The sequence below is a fragment of the Haemaphysalis longicornis genome, unplaced genomic scaffold (genome assembly GCF_048455015.1).
Source record: "Haemaphysalis longicornis isolate Haplotype H1 unplaced genomic scaffold, Haemaphysalis longicornis Haplotype H1 scaffold_2, whole genome shotgun sequence".
In the NCBI taxonomy this organism is placed as follows: domain Eukaryota; kingdom Metazoa; phylum Arthropoda; class Arachnida; order Ixodida; family Ixodidae; genus Haemaphysalis; species Haemaphysalis longicornis.
The window spans coordinates 223,140,650-223,162,478 of NW_027526295.1; the positions used below are offsets into that span (position 1 = coordinate 223,140,650).

The 21,829-nt window shown below is 46.7% G+C and overlaps 1 protein-coding gene across 1 annotated transcript in view; it reads left to right on the forward strand.

The window, feature by feature from the left end:
* LOC144168516 (uncharacterized) overlaps positions 1-21,829 on the forward strand; it is a 105,007-nt gene that overhangs the window by 52,481 nt on the left and 30,697 nt on the right. The window contains exons 35-49 of the mRNA XM_077697485.1: positions 1,122-1,351; positions 2,785-2,911; positions 4,619-5,083; positions 6,224-6,283; positions 6,525-6,662; positions 7,815-8,008; positions 8,832-8,973; positions 9,174-9,233; positions 9,329-9,483; positions 10,643-10,738; positions 14,127-14,280; positions 16,614-16,730; positions 16,811-16,855; positions 16,949-17,068; positions 18,063-18,331. Of these exons, the coding sequence (XP_077553611.1) occupies positions 1,122-1,351; positions 2,785-2,911; positions 4,619-5,083; positions 6,224-6,283; positions 6,525-6,662; positions 7,815-8,008; positions 8,832-8,973; positions 9,174-9,233; positions 9,329-9,483; positions 10,643-10,738; positions 14,127-14,280; positions 16,614-16,730; positions 16,811-16,855; positions 16,949-17,068; positions 18,063-18,331 (2,372 nt within the window). The remainder of the gene's footprint in view (positions 1-1,121; positions 1,352-2,784; positions 2,912-4,618; positions 5,084-6,223; positions 6,284-6,524; positions 6,663-7,814; positions 8,009-8,831; positions 8,974-9,173; positions 9,234-9,328; positions 9,484-10,642; positions 10,739-14,126; positions 14,281-16,613; positions 16,731-16,810; positions 16,856-16,948; positions 17,069-18,062; positions 18,332-21,829) is intronic.

Here is a 21,829-nt window from a genome sequence, read left to right on the forward strand (position 1 = left end):
TTGTTTTGTTATTATAAAATCGAACCTCCGAAAAGATCAGTGATTATTTAGAAGCTTCATGTACGACGAATAAGAAAACAAATTACCCTTTTTTGTGGATTTTGGTTTGGATACAAAAAAAAAAAAAAGCCGTATGGCTAGCTAAGCCAAGTAGACGAGGAACGTCGCTAGCGGCAATGGCGCCGCCCACGGCGCCCCGCGACTTCAGCGACAGATTTCCCTGTAGTATATATATCAGTATGGAACTCTATGAGCACGGTGGTGCGGCAGCGACAAGTCATCAAGCGCAACCTGGATGGCCGCACTCAGCGGCGTAACAATCACCACTGAGCCAGGCCTCTCTTCGCGGCAGTAGAACTCTCAGCGATATATTCCAAATGATTCCGGTCTGCGGCCAACATTCTAACGTTAAAACTGTAAAAAAATAACCGGAACCACATTTATCGCAAAATTTGAAAACATTGTTGAGTCCATGAGGCCCTGGGGTCCTACCTGGATGCCTCAGGACTCCTCCCGGCTCTCCGCTTTCTCCCCACATAAACTAAACGGTGTGTGTGTGTGTGGGTGCTTCGTTTTTGTTTGTTTTTTTCTTGTGTTTTTTTTTGGTCTTCGTGTTTTAGTGTTTACCTTGTATATATTGTACATATATGTCCTGTTAGACCTGTATATTTGTATATATGTAACCTCTCCTTCTCTCTATCCTCCCTTTCCTGTACAACTGTTTTCCCCATTCCCCACACCCCCCACACCAGCAGGCGTTCCGGTGTCCACCCTTAGGTGAGACAAACTACGCCTGCTGGAGATCTTTTCTTTCCTTGTTTACAATAAATTCATTCATTCATTCATTGCTCGAAGAGCAATACTCGCCCTCAACGGCGTTCAATCTTACATCAATGCTCTTTCATTTACAACTCATAAAAAGTGCTTAGATTTCATCGGATTTTTTTCCAGAGACAGCCAGCGTTCGTCCGAAACACTTTTATTTTTAGTAGGTTTATATATTTCCATGCTGAGTCTGCGGAGACTCTTTGTTCCGGGGACGAAATGGGGGGAGCGCACGATCTGATATCTGAAACTAGATCGCGCTTAGCAAGTGTCCGCGCTATTCCTTGCCCTCGCAGCTCTATGCTCCCCCGGGCGCACGTACAGCGACTGTGCGTACCGCTGCAACCAGACGTGCAACGTGTTCCTCCGGGCCCTGGTGGCCGATGGCAAGTGCCTGGGCAACGACGCCTGCGTGCCCGGCTGCCGACCCACATCGGACTGCGAAGCGCCCTTTGTGTGGCTCGACTACGACACCTGCATCGACCCCGAGGAATGCAGCTGTTCCTTCGAGGGACAGATCCTCGGGGTGCGTTCGCTCGCTTTGCCTCGATGGCATTGCACGGTCGATGCTCGAAGCCGGCTGAGCAACCGAAACTGAACCGTGAAGCGTTTTGCTATCGCTTTGGGAGAACCCGTTTCGATTTGTAGAGCAGGAGTTAAACGGCAGGACTGTCCCATTTTAATTTCGCGTGCAAAACTTTGGGATTGATAGGTTCAGCTAGGTCGGTACAGCAGTTTCGAAGTTCTAAGGAGCGTTGAGGAACCATCACTTATATTCAATCGTTTACACGCAGCCTTAAAATTTAGCCAACTAAAAGTATAGGTAGAACAGCAGCATTTTATATTCGGTGGATTGTAAAAGAAACGTTCTTCCTGTCCCACCACGGTATCTTCCCGCGCACAAACTCAATGACGCTTAGTGGATAACCTCTCGGCCTTTCCTTTCGCTTTTCTTCTCCTCCTCCTTAACATTTAGCAGTAATGGACTGCATATACAACGCTCAACACTCGATTGTTTAAATTATATTCCGAGGGCAATATGCTCCTATATGACACAGTTGGTGGTACCTCCAGAAACTTTGGTTGGATGGTTTCACATTCGGTAATACAACTGTTATCAAATAGTACTGCTGCCAGCTAAAGTCTAGATAGCTATCCGAATGTACGAATATGCGGATATTTTGTATTACTGTCTCATTGGTTCCTCAAAAACCTACAGTTGCTCAAGCGTGAAACACTGATAATTAACTAATCAGCCAGCGCGCCATGTGATATTGCGTATGTTACATGAGTTGCACATGAGTTGAACATTACGTCGCACCTCAACGCAATAAAGCTGACCCTATTACCTGAACTTAAACACGGTAAAGAACAGTTTTGCTTTTTCTGTTGACGGCTGGCTGGCAGAGAGAGAGAGAGAGAGAGGAAGCAGCCGGGCTAAATAAACGAAATGATAAAACAAAAAGTACAACAACGCAACAACAAAGCAGTACGTTTTGTGAAGAATATTTATGTCAGTCATACGTAAATACGTCGTTGAGTGTGAGCGCGGAAAGATCCCGTGGTGGGACAGGAAGCGTGTTTGTTTTACAATCCAGCGAATATAAAAAGCTGCTGTTCTACCTATACTTTTAGTTGGCTACCTGCATTTGACGACTTCAATTGAAACGCTTATGCGACACTTCTATTTGAAAACCTTACAGTAATTCGAGGTACAATATTATACTTTATACTTTCGCTCTCAGCGCACAGGCCGAGTTGCTCATTCCCGCAGTGCAACGCGCGCACATCGTTCCCATTCCTTGGTGGTTGCACAAATGCATCGCATCGTTGGAAATGCAGCTGAAATTCCGCCAGGGCACACCTGTTGAAGGTGTCATTAGTTACTCATACAGCGTCATACAACTATAGAGTGCAAATGCGTCCTGTACCCTCATTCGGACTTTCTGTGGAGCGCAGGCCAACCAGGTGGTAGACAGGGGTTGCGAGCGCTGCATTTGCCAAGACAACCAGATCTTCTGCGCAATCCAGCAGGACTGCAAGCCACTGCCAACTGGACTGCCGCAGATAGTCACGCCCAGCTCAGGTGAGGCGGGTCAAGGGCGTGGTCGACAAACGTTGTCTTCATTTACACCCACTAGTCACAGACAATGTACCCGCCCTATCGCTGTGAAGCCATGATGCCTCTCTTGTTAGCACGCCAAGGCATGTGCATGTTATTTGCATAAAAGCGTCATAGAGTGGAAAGCAGATCGCCACAATTAACGCGCTGCTTACGTCTGACTGAAGCCACCTAAGTCTCACGATGCTAGACCGTGGTTTTATCAGTCATCTTCGCATTCATCATCATCATAATCATCAATAACAGCTTACTTAGGCCCACTGCAGGGTGAAGGCCTCTCCCATTGACTTCTAACAGCTTCTGTCCTGCGGCGCTCGTGTCTACAGTTAACCCCCGAAGTTTCATATTTCATCCCTCCATAGGGATAGTGGCCTTCCTCTTCTTCTAGACCCATCTCTTGGTATCCACTCTGTTACCCTAATTGTCCACCGGTTGGTTCGCCTCACTACATGGCGATCCTAAGTCCATTTTCTTCCCCTTTATTTGAACTGTCATAACTTGTTCTCTGACCCAGGCAGCTCGTTCCTTGTCCCTCAGAATTACTACTGACATTATTCGTTCCACGGCCCATCGGCCCAATAGAAGTTTGTTTTACATTTGTTTAGTAAGCGCCAAGTTTCAGCTCCGTGTGTCATCACCGGCAGTATGCACTGGCATCTTTTCATAAATGCATACCGTGGTCGTCGAGATCTGCCACAGGCCGGCGCTTCGGCGTTACTGTATTAGAATTTTTATATATGACCATTTACCAAGTTAGATGCAAATTTATTACCGATCTAATGCGGGTAGCTGGCAGTGCTGTTTACGCTCCTTTGTTAACAGTGCTTAAAGGTAGCACTGAACGCACTAAGCAATAATATATTTACAAAATCATTTTAAAGCCACAGCAAAGACCGAGTTGCATACTGTGTGCGCAGTGCGCTTTCTCGGTTTATCGTATGACGTCGGGTTTAAAGCTCACGCACTTGTATGGAACCAATAGAGGGCGGTCATCTAACGTGTCGAGCGCAAATAGCCTGTTGCGTCAAACATGCAACATCCCCCCCCCCTTCTGCCGGCGCACACACGTACTTTCCTCTAGCACCCGCAACCCCTCTGGAGTGGTGCTTCGGGAACTCCCTTGGAACCCCTTAATGGGATTCATAAGTGATGAAATTAGATTCGTTTTTAACACGAAAGTGTTTTATGCCGGGGTACACAAGCCTCACTGACGTCATATCCGTCACGGAAATGACATCACCAGAAAAGGTTCCATCGGCGCGGCGGCGGTTTAGAGCCCACGATCACTCTGGCCGCAACGGGAGGTGTGAAACGCTCTACCGACTGAGCCATGGAGTCATGCCGGGTAGCTCTACAAATGCGCCTTATGTCCTTCCCTCTAACAAGTCCATTCAGGTGGTACTGCCGTCTAGGAGAGGCGAAGCGAAGTAGTGCGTCATGACGCTTATGAGCGCCTATAGTTGGCGCCTCGATAGGGCAGCGTGTAGCAGCGGAAGCTGCTGAGGAGTTCAAATGCTCCTGTGAAGCCACATTTCAATTTCGTGTTTTACCGATTCCTATGAAAGAAGGATCAACCACATTTTTTTAAAGTGCTTCAGTTTTTCTTTAAAATGCAGATGGCTAGAGAATCGAGATCATTGACTGTATACGCCAATCCCTCTGCAAATCCAGGGATCCCTGTGGTCGTCGAGAACGCTACCGTGGGCGGAGGCTTCTGCGTTCCCGGTTGGTCCATGTGGTTCAATACCCACAAGCCGGACGAGCACGGCGACGTCGAGTCTGTGAGCGGTATCGAGCAGAGCGGCCTCCCGCTCTGCGACGAGCACTACCGCACGGAGGTGCAGTGCGAGCCGTTCGCGAGGGACTTGCCTCAAGCGCCACCGCAGGGCATCGAGTGTGACATCCAGCGGGGACTGGTCTGCAAGAACGACCCGGCCAACAGCGATGCACCCTGTCCGGACTACATGGTTCGCTTCTACTGCGACTGCTATAACAACTGGCAGACCACGCCCGTCCCACCAGCGCCGACCGCAACGACGGCGAGGAGGACCCCACCATCTGAAAGGACCACGACGTCCGCAGTGGTGACCACAGATATCGGAACGACTGGAACGACCACGACGACTGCTCTACCGAGTGTGTGCTTTCTCAGCGTTGCTTTCCTGGTCGATGCGCGTGCATAAATCTGGATAAGAATTCAGTGTTCTTAGGCGTGTTTTGTGGGCGGTTGTTCAGCTTTCAAAAAAGTGCTTGCATGCCATTGCATGCTTCTTTACGTAAAATAGGCCGCACCACATTTTGTCCTGTTTTTTTGGGGGGATTGTCTAGGCTTAGGGCTTAATATAGGCCGGTATGGCATAGCAATAAAATAATACACGAAATATACCAACATTCTGTTGCCAGTTAGCGAGCGGTATCGTTTTGCACTCAATGCTGTGACTTCCGGCCGGATAAAATTTAGACATTTGTGCTGATTACCAAAACTTCTACACAGTTCTTGGTTACAGTACGAAATGTAACCTCTGGCTGCTCGTTTTAAAACCTCACGGATATATTTAAACAACTCTCCTACATTTTACATTCCAACCAAGTACTTTACCCCTACTGATTCCCACCCATACACACCGTGAACCATAACTTCTTGCTACCTCTAGGGGGACCTGATGACCCCTGGGTTTTTCATTACAGTAAACGTATTAAAAATATCTTACGTTGGTTCCGAAATTTGAACTCGAATCCCATAGAACTTTCAACCAAAAAATATGATTGGATGTTTTATTTATTTCGTTATTTATTACGATGAGATTGATTACAAATAAGATAACATTGATCTGGACGAACCTCCCGTTCAACATAGTCTCCCCTAAACTTTTCCCCAGCTGCTGTAATAACCGCTTCATACTCCGACTTTAAGCCAGCAAGTAAACAGCTTAAGATAAACAAACTATATCGTACCGGCGACACTTTTTGTAACAAAACAGATAACTGGGCGAGTTGGTTTAGATTCATCTTCACTAGGCGCAAAAAGACACGGACGAAATACTGAAGCGCCCTGTTTACCTCAGTATTTCGTCCGTGTCTTTTTGCGCCTAGTGAAGACATTTATGCACATGCAAAATCTGTTTTTGTGGCGTTCTTGTTTTTATTCCTTGCTTTAGAATATGCACTGGCGTCAAGTTCTACTGGCGTAGCGCATAAAATAAAAATAAACGGTTCACCTGTTAATGGTTCACCTGTTAGCCAACTCATCCCTTTCTGTCATTTTTACTTTTACAGATGAAGTCACGACTCAGACTGGCATAATATACGACCACACTTCTGTGCCAACGAGTGACGGTACGTCATTGTTCCTTTTCCTCGCTAGTTTAAAGCATTTCTTTGTTCTCGGGTGTGCTCGTAAGTCCCTTCATGGGTTCAAGCTGTTTGCAAACCACAATCACGTGCTTTAACTCCGATATTTTCCAAAGGGCCTGTTATTATGTCAAGCTTATTATGTGTTGTGCTGCTCTGTCGGTATGACCAAGTTTAATGGACTGCATCTGCAGTCACTGAATATGCCCGTGTCGCCGGTTTGCAGACAAGTGCACGCAGTTCGTGTACCTGGTGAACGGGCCCTCCCCGCTGCCGGACAGCAGCTACAAGGCGTCAAGCAGCGCGAGTCTCTCCACGTCGCCCTCCAACTCGCGCCTCGGCTCCACCACGACATCCACGTCACGTAAGGTTTTCACGCCATTTCTTTAGCGCATACACGCATTCTGCCAGCTGTAACGTTACGCCGTGACGGTGTCCGTGTGACAGCATAGTGTGAGCGAGTAAGGCGCTTCTTTCGCTTTGTCAGCAGTGCCGGTGTTGCGCATTCAACACGCGTTTAAGGCTGTAGCAGGACATAATAATGGGAGTCCTCTACTGGCGGAAGGCTGTAGTTGGACGCTGCCTGCCTCTCAACATCTCAGTTCCACGAAAGCGTCGTTTAGGCTGACGTTTGCGGGTGTAGGGGGTTTGATAAACGTAGTAGCAGTCACAGTCACAGTTCCGGGAAGTTATTTGCACCCTACCATCGCGAGTATCAAGGTAATAGGCTGTAGCAAGACATATTTTTAGACGAGGGAATGGCCGGTATTCTGCTGACTTAAAACAAAACTACAGTAAATTAAAAAAGGGGAGGGGGATAACTGGGACAAAGTACTGCAGCCTCCTGTTTGGTTAAAATCCTGTTTTTGGAAGCCCCGGCATAAAATCAGTCTGTAGGCTTAAAGACATATACTACTGTAGTCTGTTCTGACTATTCATTATTAAAGGCAAATATTTGTATACTGTGAAACAAATAATTATTCTTTCTAAGTAAGGCATCATAATTTTCGTGTTCCACTTAAAACAAACATTTTATAACGAGGGTTGTTCCTGGAAGGGTCTCAGAAATTTTTAACAGCAGCACTGGAGAAATTTGGCAGGTTAAGCTGCCTGTCTAACAAGAGATGGTCATTTGTGCCAGACTTCAATAAACTATAAATTTAAGCAAAACAAAAAATGTAGAAGGAAGTGGTTAATTGTTTTGGGCCCTGCATGCGTCACATAAAACAAAAGAATTATGGAATTTGAAGTTAATCGTACCTTATTCTTATAAGGGTACCGTGGCGGAAGCAACTACTGAGAGCACAGTCAACTCTACATAGACCTTTTTAACTTCTTCGTCCGGGGATCTGCCATTTTGTCAGTGGGTTGTGCTAGCGGCCTTATGATTGGCGCAGTCGACAGGAAAATGTAACTGCGCATGCGCAACACAGCCCAGAACGTGTTTTGATCTTATGACAGATTAACGGATGAAAAGAAGGTTTATAGGTTCGCTCCTCTCTGTTTACCTCGCTAGTCGGAGCATGGATTCCGCGTCGCCAAGGGCTCGGAGAGTTTGTCGAAGTGGACCTCGGCAGACAGAGGAACGTCTTCGGCATAGCCACTCAAGGCCGCGAGCGGACTCACCAGTGGGTGGAGCGGTATCGTGTCCTAGTCAGTGTCGACGGCACGCAGTACGCCTACGTGCAAGACTCCAGCGGGCGAATCGAGGTACTTGGTGTGCTGGACAGACACATCATCACGCTTGAGAGTCCAATCATCGTTCTGTTCGCTTCGTCTCAACGAGACTTTGCTTTTGCCCGGGAATTTCTGTGATTATAATTTTTTTCAGCAATCCGTCAGGTCACTGAAAGAGTTGGCAGCGGGGAAGTCCGAAATACTATTAAATTGAAGAAGGAGAGCGGGGGGTTACGCTTTTCTGAACAAAATTGGCAAAACACGCCACTGAATTCTGTCGTAGTGTCGGAGTCAACAATTTTCGATAGAGCGGGATTCGATCCAAGCTGGAATATCCTCCTCGTGGCACTAATTAGAACTTTTAACCAATCACTAAACGCCCTCGCTGCCACGCAGCCAATCTCTTGTTGCGTAATAACGTGTGTGTTGGGAGATTAGGTATTGGGAATACTGAGTTCATCGCGCAAAAAGGCACGACGACAGCAGATGAGATACACGACACAATTGTGTTTTGTATGTCATCTGTTGCCGCAGTGTCTTTTTGCTCAAGTGAACGTAAAGTGTGGCCTCTTGTGGCAGTAGAGGGAAATTCGTTAGTAGCGCTAAGTGTTTTGTGCGAACGTGGCTCAACGCCAGGCGTTGTGAGCCAACAATCCTACAGGCTTGCCCGCTTATATTTGTAAGCCTGCCATTGATTTTACTCCCAGTGTTTTCGCTAGTGTCTCCTCTGAAAACACAGTGTCGGTCAACTGTTCTATTTCTTGTGCCGCGCTTTTTTATTTTGAAACAGTGGTGAGCGTTACAAGCGCTGCAAATATTCAAACCATGCGTTATCTCTTCTACGCACCCGTACAAGGATTTCCGGGGCAACCACGAGTCCAGCGGAGTTTCGAGGCAGCTGTTCGACCGACCAGTTCGAGCACGCTTCGTTCGCATCGAGCCGACAGCATGGAACGAACTGATCGCACTGCGCTTCGACGTGCTCGGTTGCAGTGGCGGTAAGCAAGAGGTGATGGGGCGGATCCAAGCAGGCCTTATACTCTGGGCGGAATATACCCTGAGACAACTCCTTGGGGTACGGACAGGGGCTATGCGGATTGAGTGAGCCAGGGTACGGCACACGCTACAGGCTTGCCCAAGGCTCACAAAATGTTAGCTTTGTAAGCATCCCGGCTAACTATTTATTTCTCATCTCCAGAAAACTTGGACATCGCACCACCAGGAACGACACCCGTGGCGCCCACCACGAATGCTCCGGGTAAGCGCGCGTAACCTTATAAAGGAACGCAAGCGGAGTCATGTGAAGTCCTGCCCTTTAGACTAATTTCTCTCTGCGACTTCGATCCACTTTAGTGACGGGAACAGCCACGGTGGTGCCCATGTGTCCTGAGCTGCCAAGCTCGCTGCAAGCCTTCTGTCCCATGTGCGCGGAAGGAATGCTCTGCGACGGCGCCAACTGCGTTGCTCCGTCCCACTGCTCGTGTTTCCAGGACGGCCAGTTGTTTCAGGTAATCGCGCAAAAAATCAAAGCACAACGGTGTAAGCCTGACGTCACAGCAAAGGTGTGTTCGTCTCACTAAGCTTACCTCGACGAGCACCATATAAGTCACTGAGAACCATTTACCCTGTGTATGTATATGGCGCTCGTCAGCAAAAGACCAAATCAAACGCAAAGTAAAGAAAATAAGTGACTTATTTGTAGAGTGTCCTCTTCAGTCTTCGTATACCTCATCGTCCGCCGTCGCAAAGTCTTCGTCGAGTGCTCCTTCGCCGTTGAAGACCTGCACTAATTCTTCTTGTTCTTCTCGGCGATTGCATTCTCGCCTGGCAGAGCGGCGCGTGTCCTGATAATCTGCCTCTTCTTCGGGCGTCGGAATATTCTTTGGTCGCCCCATCCCCCATCTGCGCGGCATAGAGTCGGGGAGACTTCTGCCGCCACCACCGCCGCTGCGGTTCCGAGTTTCATGAGCGCAGGTAGTTGCCCCTAGCAACGCGGATTGAGTAGCGTCAGGAGCAGACGACAGTCGTTTTGTCGGCGATGCTGTTTGCTCAAACGCTGACTGGCACGTGCGCTCGGTATTTTTTCTTTTCTTTTTGCGAGCTCCTCCCCACGCCTGGACGACGCCGGGCGCTCCCCACGAGACGCATGCTCACATGCGCTCGGTATTTTCTTGGTATTTTTTCTGTCCATGGATGGCGCACCGAAGAGCCTAAGCGGCTCTATTGTTAAAACAAGAGGGACGAAAAGAAAAAAAACTATGGATTTGTTTACATGGCTCCAAACACGTTCCACTTAAGCACCCACATTTTTTAAGCGTTTCAATTCGCTTCGCTTTACTAAGACTGAAGATTGGGCGTGTGGCTGTGCACGGTTACAAGGGGAAACATCTCTATAGGCAACACAGGAAAACGAGGGGAGCACAGTCACGGCGCTTCGTTACCCCTGAACATGTATTCGCCGCACAGGAGCTTTCTGGAGTGGCTCTTTTGCAACATGCAAATCAGGAAATAATACGCGATGTGGGAATGAATGAAGCTACTTAAGTACTTACAGGTATTTAAAAGCCCAAAATGCTAAAAATTTCATGTATGCTCAAAAATAACCTTAAAACAGAATTGCGCTAGAAATAAAAATAACGGCAAAATTGGGCTTCATTTTGGTTTCAGGTGAACACTGTAATTAGGAAGTCCAACTGCGACCTCTGCAGCTGTACCCTGTATGGTCACTCCAAGTGCACGAAGAGCCGTTGCTCCTGCCCGAAGGTAAGATTTTCACCCCGATTATGTCGCGCAAGCCTTGTACTAAAAACGCTTTTCATTCCGAAACGCTTTTCACTCGAAGTCAAAGACCTTTTCAGTGTAGCTGTGACGGGAACATGCCGGCAGGAGAAGCAACAAGCTTGCGATAACTACAGATAACCACTCAGGCGCACTGCTCACAGCCTCTGTCATTATTTCGGAACCCGATACGCATGTTTATTTTTTGACCCCCTATATTGGTCGGCGCTTGGTTTACAACTCTGGCTTTGCTACCCGACGAGACAAGTTTCCGCCAATTTATCGGACGAATAAGGCGCTCGTTTCCCACTCCCTTATTCCTTACTTTTAAGGCAAGCTGCACGAAGACGTCTTAGTGAAACATCCTCCACATGAAAAGCACACGTGGGCTATATTGCTTTCGTACAACTCGGCTCTTTCTCTCCTAGAGACATCCATCACTACGTTATGTCAATGGCTTTAAAGACAGCCTCTATCCTAGCGGGAAACAGTGGTCCTTAAGCTCTGCCCGATTTGACACCGACATCGCGGGCGTGTGTTTACGGGGCGACATCGCATATACCGCTCTTGAACCGCGGCCCGACCTACATAATTCATTTCTACATAGTAATGCGGGGCCCTTTGACGCCTCCCTCTACATATCCCGGTTTCTCCGCAAGTGATTGACTGCACCGAGCCAACCCTTCTGTCGCGTCTGGATCACTGCCAGTCACAGCGGCCAGAACCATTGATCGGACCTTCGATGAGCACGTAGCGCCAAGGACTTCCGCTATGTTTGTGGTTTGTGTCCACAGGCTGTTTCCCGTCGTAGCCGCTTATCTCGAGACAAGCGGGCCTCTCCGCGGCCCACGCTATCCGTATAGAGGCCGACCGCTAGGCTGCAAGCTTTTCTTCCTACCGCGAGATTACGAAGAAAAGCGTGCGTTGTTGGAAATGCGGAGCTTTTCGCGGTTCACGGCGTCTGGCCGAGTCAACTGTGCTCCGTGTGTTGGGAGTTCTCAGAGCGGAAGCCATGCAAACGATGCTCGTGTGGGGCTTCCTCACCCTGGCGGCCTTTGGAGGAGCGCTGGTCTATGCGTCTGCGACTTCGGTAACACGGCTTACGTCTCCTCTTTGTCATTGCATGAACTCCGCAAAAAAATATGATGATTGAAAATGGCGTGAGCGGAAGATATGATTCAATGTGGGCACCATACCCTTTTTTATTCCCATGACCACTTTGAATAGTTTTAAACAATTACGGCGCGCAAGATGCGTTAATGATGACGCAGGCAAACTTTTAGAGCTAAAAGATAAACAATTCTGACGCCTATTACACTCGTTCTCGGGGCGACAGGCCGAGACAGCGGCCAAAACAAAGCGGTAAAAAATACGTTTACATTTACGAATGAGTTCCGTGCACGGGTAACAAAGCCAATATTTTAGACTATGCCTTACAGTTCGCCGCGCTTAATGTTTGTTCATTAGTTTTTACTGCAACTTAGCAGATTGTGCCAAATCATCAGTTGGAACGCTTTTGGGTACTTTTAAGTGTCAGTCCAAAGCCATAAATGTTTTCAGCCGTTAGTTTTTCAAATCTATATTTAAAAACCTATTTCTGTCTTAATTCAACGAGTCCCTCATTTGCCATTCTGATTCGCTATATATATATATATATATATATATATATATATATATATATATATATATATATATATATATATATATATATATATAAGGGCCGCTGCGGGGTAACGTAATTGGTTAACGCACCGCACGCGTTATGCGGAGATGTGGGTTCGACTCCCGCTCCCGGAAAAAACGGCGGATTTTTTCTCGACTTATATTTTCGCTTATTTATCACTGTATCAAAGAAACATGACAACAATACGTCATTCGGCACTATTAAATATTTCAGAAACAGCCGAATAGCACTGGCAATGACGACTGCAACCTTAATATATATATATATATATATATATATATATATATATATATATATATATATATATATATATATATATATATATATATATATATATATATATATATGTATACAAGAGAAGAAAAACTTCGAACAAGGTAAAAGCACGATTGTGGCCTACGTTTCAGCAAAGAGAACTTGCTTTCCTCAGGGCATATATATATATATATATATATATATATATATATATATATATATATATATATATATATATATATATATATATATATATATATATATATATATTTCTTTCTTTATGACTCAAAAAATTCTTCACCCGTTTCTATGACCCACCACACCCTCCCCTTTGCTTTCCGAGGTTTTCTTGACTGCCAAACCTTATTTTCTGTCTTATTTTCACCGAGCCCCTCATTTCCCATTTCTGATTCGCTATATATTTATATGTATACACACACACACACACACACCCACACACACACACACACACACACACACACACACACATATATATATATATATATATATATATATATATATATATATATATATATATATATGGCATGCTGGCGATGAGGCCGAAGGCGTGGTGAGCACAAAGTAAGAAACCTCGGTAACAGCAACAGCGGAGGGTTTATTTAGACGTTTCGACTTCGAGACAAGTCTTCTACGGGACTTCGGTCGCTTCGGAAGAGAGCATGACGAGCAACTGCTCTCTTCCGAAGCGACCGAAGCCATCATTCCCGTAGAAGACTTGTCTCGAAGTCGAAACGTCTAAATAAACCCTCCGCTGTTTCTGTTACCGAGGATATATATATATATATATATATATATATATATATATATATATATATATATATATATATATATAATCTAGGTCTTACATCGTTGGGGCGTTGTAAATTTATAGGGCGTCGATATTTTTGAGAAGTGTATTTCTTTTTTTACTCGACTGTTTGGGCCAACTGCAGCTGGTGCTGACCGCTAAGATAAACGCATTTTCAAAACAAGTTCCAGCTTTGTGTAGCCTGGTGATCACAAACAAACTAGCGTACAGTCGCGTTTCGCGGAATTATGTTATTTGGTATGTTGTTTTCTATCCCTCGTTTATCTAATAAGGTTCACCAGTCTGCAGACTATACCGTTAACAAGGAAGTGTATTTCCGCATCTCAGTTCCTCTCTCTCTCTCACATCTTGAATGATTGATTGACTGACTGCGAAAAAAAAAATCAGGACACCGCAATCATTAATCAAACTAGTTTACAACAACGTTTCCGCGCGCAGTCTAAAAACAAATTTCGAACGCGTCTCTTTAAAGCAATACAGTTAACCCAGTTTGTCTCCCTGCTCTTGTGCACCGTGATGAGGATCGAAGAGGTTTGTTCAGCCCCTTTGGAAAAGCTAGCGAGTTGACACAAAGACATGTTCTTTTTTCTGATCTGTGCCGGTAGGGTCAACGTTCCTTCTTCGACAACAAGTGCCAGTGCAAGTGCGCGCACTGTCCCTTTGGCCAGCGCCTGTGCCCAACGTCCAATGAGTGCATCGACGAGTACAAGTGGTGCAATGGCGTCCAAGACTGTCCGGACGACGAGCAAGACTGCAGTGGTGAGCTTGGCTTCGGCTACATAGCTTCATAATGACCGCTTATAATAAAAAAAACCGCCTGACGATTAGAGTTCAGCCCTGCCGATCGGTTTGAAATGGTTTCCATTCGTTTGCGCCCGGCCGCTTTTCTGATGGAGGCGAAAAGCAAAAACGCCCGTGTGTACGAGATTTCGGCGCACGATAAAGATCCCCAGGTGGTCAAAATTAATCCGGAGCCCTCCACTACGGCGCGCCTCATCGCCTGCGTTGCGTCGGCGCGTTAAACCCCACAATTAATCAATCAAATCAATCATTCGTTTGCGCCGAGCTCCACAAGCAGTTGAGGCGCTTATAATTGTGCCGAAATTTAGACTAACGTCAACTATATCAGACAAGAAGACCTGACGCTCGCAGTGAATCGATTGGTATTAGCAGGAGTGAGATAAACAAGTACGCTGGCAGTATATCTCCTGCAGGTTTCGGCATACAATGTAACACGAGATATGCAAAAGCAGGTAAAAAAAATCAGTCAGTTAGTAAAGTTTATTGATGTGAGGGGTGAGGGGGGAGGGAAAGTTGGGGCTTGGGAAGTGAGTGCAGCCCTCTTTCCAGGGTCCAATATCAGCTGCCCTAATTTCCGCTGTTCGGATCTGCTCTGGCTGAGTCTCGAGGGGGGAGTTGGCCAGGGCTGCCTTCCGTATCTCTATAGTGTGTTGGGTTCGTGGGTGTTCTTTGCGGGCCATATAATCGGGCATCCCCAGGGCGCGTGGAAGAGATTTGCTACTACTTCGCATTACGTGCAGTGTTCGTCTGTGGTGTTCAGGAATATTAAAGCAAGCCTAAACCTGTGTATGACAGCGTTCGTTTGAATTTTCCTTAGTGTTTGATTTTCGTAGGTATTCAGGCGTTTGTGTGGTTGGGGAAACCTGTATCTGCTGAGGCAAAGCCTGGAGGGAAGTTCATGAAGCATCCTTTCCAAACGAACGGTGCTTGAGGTTTGTTGATATCTTTTAGGCTATGAGATTATACTCACTTTTTAATTCCCTTTATTGGCCGGCCCGCTTGATGCTGCCTGTGCGTGTGTGGCGCATGCGTGGTGCTGCCGAGGTAGCCATAAAAGTGAAAAGAAAGGGGAAAATGAACTATACAGCGCGCAGTCACTATGTAAAGCTCAACAGCTCTATAAATAGTTTGAGAGCAGCACGACTGAACTATTAAAGTTAGCACTAAACATGAAAAAACCGCGGCAATTGTAATGATATGGACTTCACAGACAGGGCCCACCAAAACTATGGACAGGCACTTGTGGGGAGTTTTATGTCAGAGAATGTTCCAAGTAAAAGGAGGAGGAGGAGGAATAAACGTCCCTATGAAGAAGTTCGCCTTGGGGAAGAGTCCTTATTCCAGGACCCCTTGAGACCGTCCGGCTTCTTGGGCTCTCTTCACCAGCCAAAGCTGGTCATCAGGGTCCGAGCTGGACAGTGCTCTCTCCCAGTGCTCAGGGGAGGGGAAGGGCAGAGGGGGTAGGTCAGGGTTTTTATCACAGCCCCACACAATGTGGTAAAGCGTGCCCGGAGCCTCACAGAAGCGGCATTGCGAGGAGTAGAGGGTGGGAGCCAGAATGTGGGCTCTAGTTGGGTGGGGAAAGGTATTGGTTTGGATACCTCGAAGGTGGTGTTCTTGTTCTTTGGTTAGATTTTTGTGTGGAGCAGGGTACATGGTTCGCTGCAGGCGGTAGTGCTGCGTGATTTCCTTGTAGGACAAAAGGGGACAGTCACGCCGCTGCTCGCCGAACTCCTGACTAGCCCGGTGTGTCAGATCGCGGGCATGCTGATGGGCAGCTTCGTTGCCAGGCACGTCGGCATGGGCGGGAGCCCAAATAATCCTTACGCGGTGTTGTGGAGGATTCTGCAGCAGAATTTGTGTGGCGGGGGGTGAGACGAAGCCGCTGGAGAAAGTTCTGCATGCTTGTTGGCAGTCCGTAATAATGATCTCTGCAGGGGTTTGAGCAATTGCTAGGGCTATGGCCGCTTCTTCTGCCTGTTGTGCATGTGTGGTAAGAATTGATACACTTGTGAGGAGGGCTTGAGCTGTAGTCACAACAGCAGTCATAGCTCTCCTCCCGGGATAGGAGGCTGCGTCTGTGTATACTGTGGTGGCGTTTTGGCCGTACCGTTTGAAGATAGCTTTAGCTCTGGCGTCTCTGCGATCCTGATGGTAAAAGAGTCTGGCTGATTTAAACGTTGATACACAGCGTACAGCTCAACTCCCGGCCTCCCGAATTCAAGGGAACGTATTGCAACCATATTTTCTGCGTGTATGGTTTTTCAAACACGCATAATATTTGTTTCCAGCGGAGGCTGAGCGCCCACCTGCCATGTCGCCCTGTCTTGAGCCTAAAAAGATTGACTGCCCGAGCGGGTACGAGGCTAAACTGGCCCGCGATGTCCGCTGTCCAGAGTATAAATGCGGTAAGTTTCAATTGACACAATGAGGGTCAAATGGACATCCCGAGCTCTTCTGCAGACTAATGCCTTTCCATTGCCCGCAGTTCCCATAAATGGCGATGAAGACGTTTGCAGACTGCTATCGAATGGTGAGTGAGAATCGGCGTTACGAAAAGCCGTGCGGTCGTTGCCCAAGAATTCCAGGCTCAAACCGCCACTCGTCTTCGCCTTTGTTTGTGCAGCCGCGTTCTGCACGATTGAAGGAAGGTCAGTGAAGACGTTCGATGACGTTCGCTTCAGCCATGACGTGTGCGACCACATCATCTTCCAGGACAAAGTGGCAAAGCAATTTTCAGTGACTGGTACGTTCTCGGCATTTGACTTATTTTGGAGCTAAACAACAGAAAATCCAGCTTGTGCGGTTTTAGTATCATGCAACATTTTTTTTTATTTTACTGCATCGAAAAATCATTTTGGTAGTTTAAGGACGAAAAACCGTATTTCGATATTAATCTTCTAAGTTGCGCGCTTAGACGGTGTGCCAAATAGCTGCGTGACGAAAGTAAATTGCGCCAGATTTCTTCATCTGTCGGCTGAAAAAAAAAAAGCTAACAAAACCTAGAAATGAAAATCTAGCTGCCAACATTTACTTGGCTTAGTGCAGGGATTTAGCATTTTGCCAACGAGATGGCAGTTTACTTAATTTCCTACAAACGGAATTTGGCTGCATTGAGTGAAAACGTTTTGGTCACATGAATGCATGGCTTTCCAAAAATTTTAGCTCTAAGATCGTTCTCGCACGCGAGGGCGATACATAACTTCGCGAAGGACTGATGCTTGCAGGTGAGGGGGTAGGATCTTAAGACAGAACGAAATTTGGTGCCGAAGGCGTCGCGTCGAAATAGCGCCTGCAGATTTTGAAGCATGCCATACCCAGATCCATATCCGTTTAGCCAACCTGCAGTGCAACGAGCAAAAGGTTTTTTTTTTTTTTTTTTCTGGCCACCTAATTTAAACAACATGCAATGTATCGGGGCTACTGACTTCTGACGTTTCGAAAAATTGTGGAGGGAGTGACAGGGAGAGGGGGGGCACAGCTATAGGTTAGAATCGTAGGGTGCTAACGTTGACGTGAACAATGCTTGTTCCCCTACGCACACAGGCAAAAAAGAAAAAAAAAGGGAAAGAACACCGAAAACGCACACAGGTTGACGTCTGTGGGTGCTTTATGACGTCACTTTGTCAACATCAAGTATTATGGGAAAATGTTTATATCTGAACGAAGTCCGGGCATAAAGCCGTAATTGCGCTGTTATAAGACGAATGCTGTGCCCTGTGCTCTGTCCCTGTGGTTAGCGCACCGGCGCTGCTCGAGGCGCGGCGACAACGGCGGCGTGTGCGAGGCGTGGGTGTCGGTGATGTGCAACCGGACCTTCGTCAAGCTGGGCCCCACGCTGTCCGACGTGAGCGTGAACGGAGCCCCCGTGGCCGTGCGCAACCTGGCCGCCGTGAGCAGGCGTCTCGGGAACGTGCACCTGGCGCGCAACGGCCAGCGGCTCGTCTTCACCTCGGTCAAGCACAACTTCGAGGTTGCCTTCGACGAGCGACGAGCCATCCGGGTCTCGGTGAGCGGCTGCACTTTGAATACCGAGGCAGACTCTCCATCAAGATCTCCCTCAACTTGCAACTGCACGTGGGCAAACGCACTCGAGCGGGTTGTTTTTGATTGCTCGCTTGCTTGCAGCCGAGTCACCGCCCTCCAACTATGTCAACCAAAGGAACAGGAGTAAAATCATCAAAAAAACTTTACTGACGAAATTCAAACAAAAAATGGCCGTGTATCTGCTCCTATTGTTGCAACGAAAGACGATAGTCGACTGGCGCCCCTGCCAAGTAGATGCTTCCCTTCTCTTTCCCGCTCACCTCTCATGCTAGCGCCGGTAAGTGCTCCTCCGAGTTGCGCGTTCGACTTAAAAAAATGTGTTAGAGACATGTCCCCATGCCTGCATGAGTAATTTGAGCGTGCTTATTACAGAGGAGCAATTAGGCGGGTAGTGCAGTGCGTTTCCGCTAAGTGTGTTCTCTGCTTGACGACACGACGAACGCAGATATGTGCCGGGCTGATGTTAGGCCAAATGTTAAGCTTAGAGTTGCACCTTTTGTCAGGAGGAACCCGCAGCTTAATGTTCAGCGAGCTCCCAGCGAACCCCCACACCAGCAGGCGTTCCGGTGTTCACCCCTAGGTGTGACAATTTACGCCTGCTGGTGGCTTTTCCTTTCCTTTTTCTTGACAATAAATTCATTCATTCATTCATTCATTCATTCATTCATTCATTCATTCATTCATTCGTTGCTTGGCATGTCGTAAGGCTCAACGTTACGGCTATCTGACGTTCAGCCTACGCATAGGCGTAACAAATGTGACTGGCCAAGGATACAAGTCATATAGTAACTGGGAGAACAACAAAAATACGCAAGGGAAAGGGATGATAATTCGTGCGGTTTCTGGGCTGGGGCAGTTGATCAATTATGCCTAAAATAGGTGTAGGAGGAATGAGGTACCGACGACAGAGACGTTAGTAGCGCCGTGTCTCGTCTGCTTTGCAGGCTTTTCGTTCCTCCAGCGCTTATTTATGTTACGATGACGACGACGACGATGATCGTAATGAAAGGTTTATAAGAGGACGCGTGATATATATATATATATATATATATATATATATATATATATATATATATATATATATATATATATATATATATATCAGGGTGTCGAACCGGAACCGAACCGAACCGAAAACCGGAACCGAACCGGTATTTTTTCCGGAACTGAACCCGAACCCGAACCGTTATTTTTTGAGCACGCTGAACCCGAACCGGAACTGAACCGGAAAAAGAAATAACGGTTACCGGTTCATGCCGAAACGGTTCGACCCTCTGTTGTTGATATTGCACAGTGAATGCAATTCAGGCCTTTTTTTCTTTCCCGTACCATCAACTTCGTACTTGCTCGCGCACTTTCCCCTCCAGACAATTGAACACTATCACGCTCTATGTAACAACAGGGGAAATGAATGAGCACCAATGTAGCAGTGGTCTGTTGCTGCTGGAGGCGCGAGCGTAGTGCAAGCTGACCAAACGAAATGTCATTCTCGGCAGCGTGCAGGGGATATAAAACGACTTTGCCCTTCCCTAGCTGCGACTTCATTGGAGCAATCAGGCTGCAGGAGTGCTCCACTGCGCAACAGCGAAAGCTCACACCCGATGTGTGCAAACTTTTTGCATTTCATAATTTGTTTAAAAGGTCCGACACTATTAATACTTGACAAGTGTGACCGCAGGAGCTGCTCAGTGGCTAAGCCGTTTGCTAAGCCGTTTGCCCAACTCGCTACATTGCTTCTACTGCTACTCGTTCCGGAGGGGAGTACTGCTGTGGACTAATTAAAGAGCGTCTACCCAAAAAGTCCCATCTCATGCTCCACGTGTCAAATTTCCCTTTCATTTTGTAACCACATTATCTGTTATAAGATTCCGCAATGTAGCACACGGAACGATGGTAAGGGTTCAGGCGGTACGATGACATACTGATTGTAATGCACACTTTCGGTATCGCAAAAGGAATTGCAGTGGTCAGAGCAATAATGCAGTGACTGAGCGTTAACTAAAGCTTACTTTTAACAAAAGTGTGGCTAACACATTCGATAAGGTGACGGCTAACAAATTATTGGTGACCAAATATTCTAATTCATTGGTAGTATTTATGTGCCTGTTGTAGGATTTTTCTGTTTTGTTACAAATATAAAAAATGTGCGCCATTGGTATTAAGCGCTGGTATTTGAACGCGCCAGTACGCAGGACTAAATTTAAGGCTTCAAGGTTAGCGTGATGGGTGATTGCATAGCGACGATTGCGATTTCAACAAAAAAGGAAAGGGCAGAAAATATATCCCACCGTCATATCTCTTGGCGGTGGCTTTATGAATAGTCACTGGGACAACATAAAGTCTGAGTGAGAAAGAAGGTGGTAAATCGTCGCCACTTCATGTGTTTTTGTAATATCTCCAAATTGTTTAAAGTTTAAAGCTGTTTAAAGCTTTAAATTGTTTAAAGCTGCCCTTGGTGAGCAGCAGCATTTTGAATGTTAGTTTGTGTTTTGATTTGACGGTCGTTTTAAACTAGTAAATGTTTTTTTTCTAATTTCAGTGATAATTCAACTCATCGAACCGGTTCGCGAACCGGTTCAAGCTCCCGAACCGGTTCGCGAACCGGTTCGGTACGTGATTTTGTCGAACCGGAACTGAACCGGAACGAAATTATTTCACCCGAACCCGAACCGTAACCGAACCGGTATTTTTTTCGGTTCGACACCCTGATATATATATATATATATATATATATATATATATATATATTAAAAGGACGCATGATATTACCACGTGCGGCGCGGAATTTTGCACTCGCGCCGTTGCCTCGCGCAGCGGACTCGCATTCAGAGGAAGTGTTTAGCTGTCCTTGTCATATTTTTTATGCTTTCAGTGGTTATGCGAAGACGGTTGTCTGTTTGCGTGGAAATTTCTTACATATGAGCTGCTGTTCTTTTCTGGCAGTATGAAATGAATAAGCCGTGCTTCTGCCTATTTTCTTTAAGTGCCGCATTGTGCGAAAAACCGTAGTTATTGTTAGCGGGCACAGAAGATAGCCGCCGCTGTAAAGAAATGAGTAAATAAAAAACACATTTCAATTCATATCTGAATTGAACCCTGATCTCTGCATGTTGCCAGCTGTGAAACAAAAGTTAGGCCAGTGGGTCCGTGCAGAGCGGCAAGTGAACGCGACGGCACGTGAGTACGAGTCGTGTGCGTGTGTCACCAGTCTTCTAGCTGTTGAAGCATTTCGCGCCGAAAGACGGATAAACTAAAACGAAGAAAGTGACTCAAGTGCGATGCAGGAGTAAAGAAGTCGATAAGGGTCGCCAGGCTTTCTCCTTCAAAGCACGTGATCAGGTTTGAGTGCCCTGAGGAATTTTTCCTCTTATCTGAGTACGCCCGCATGGAGCTGTAGGCGTATATAGATGAGTTGCAACTCGCTCTTTGCGAAAGTTTTGTTGAAGTTTTATCCCTGTGG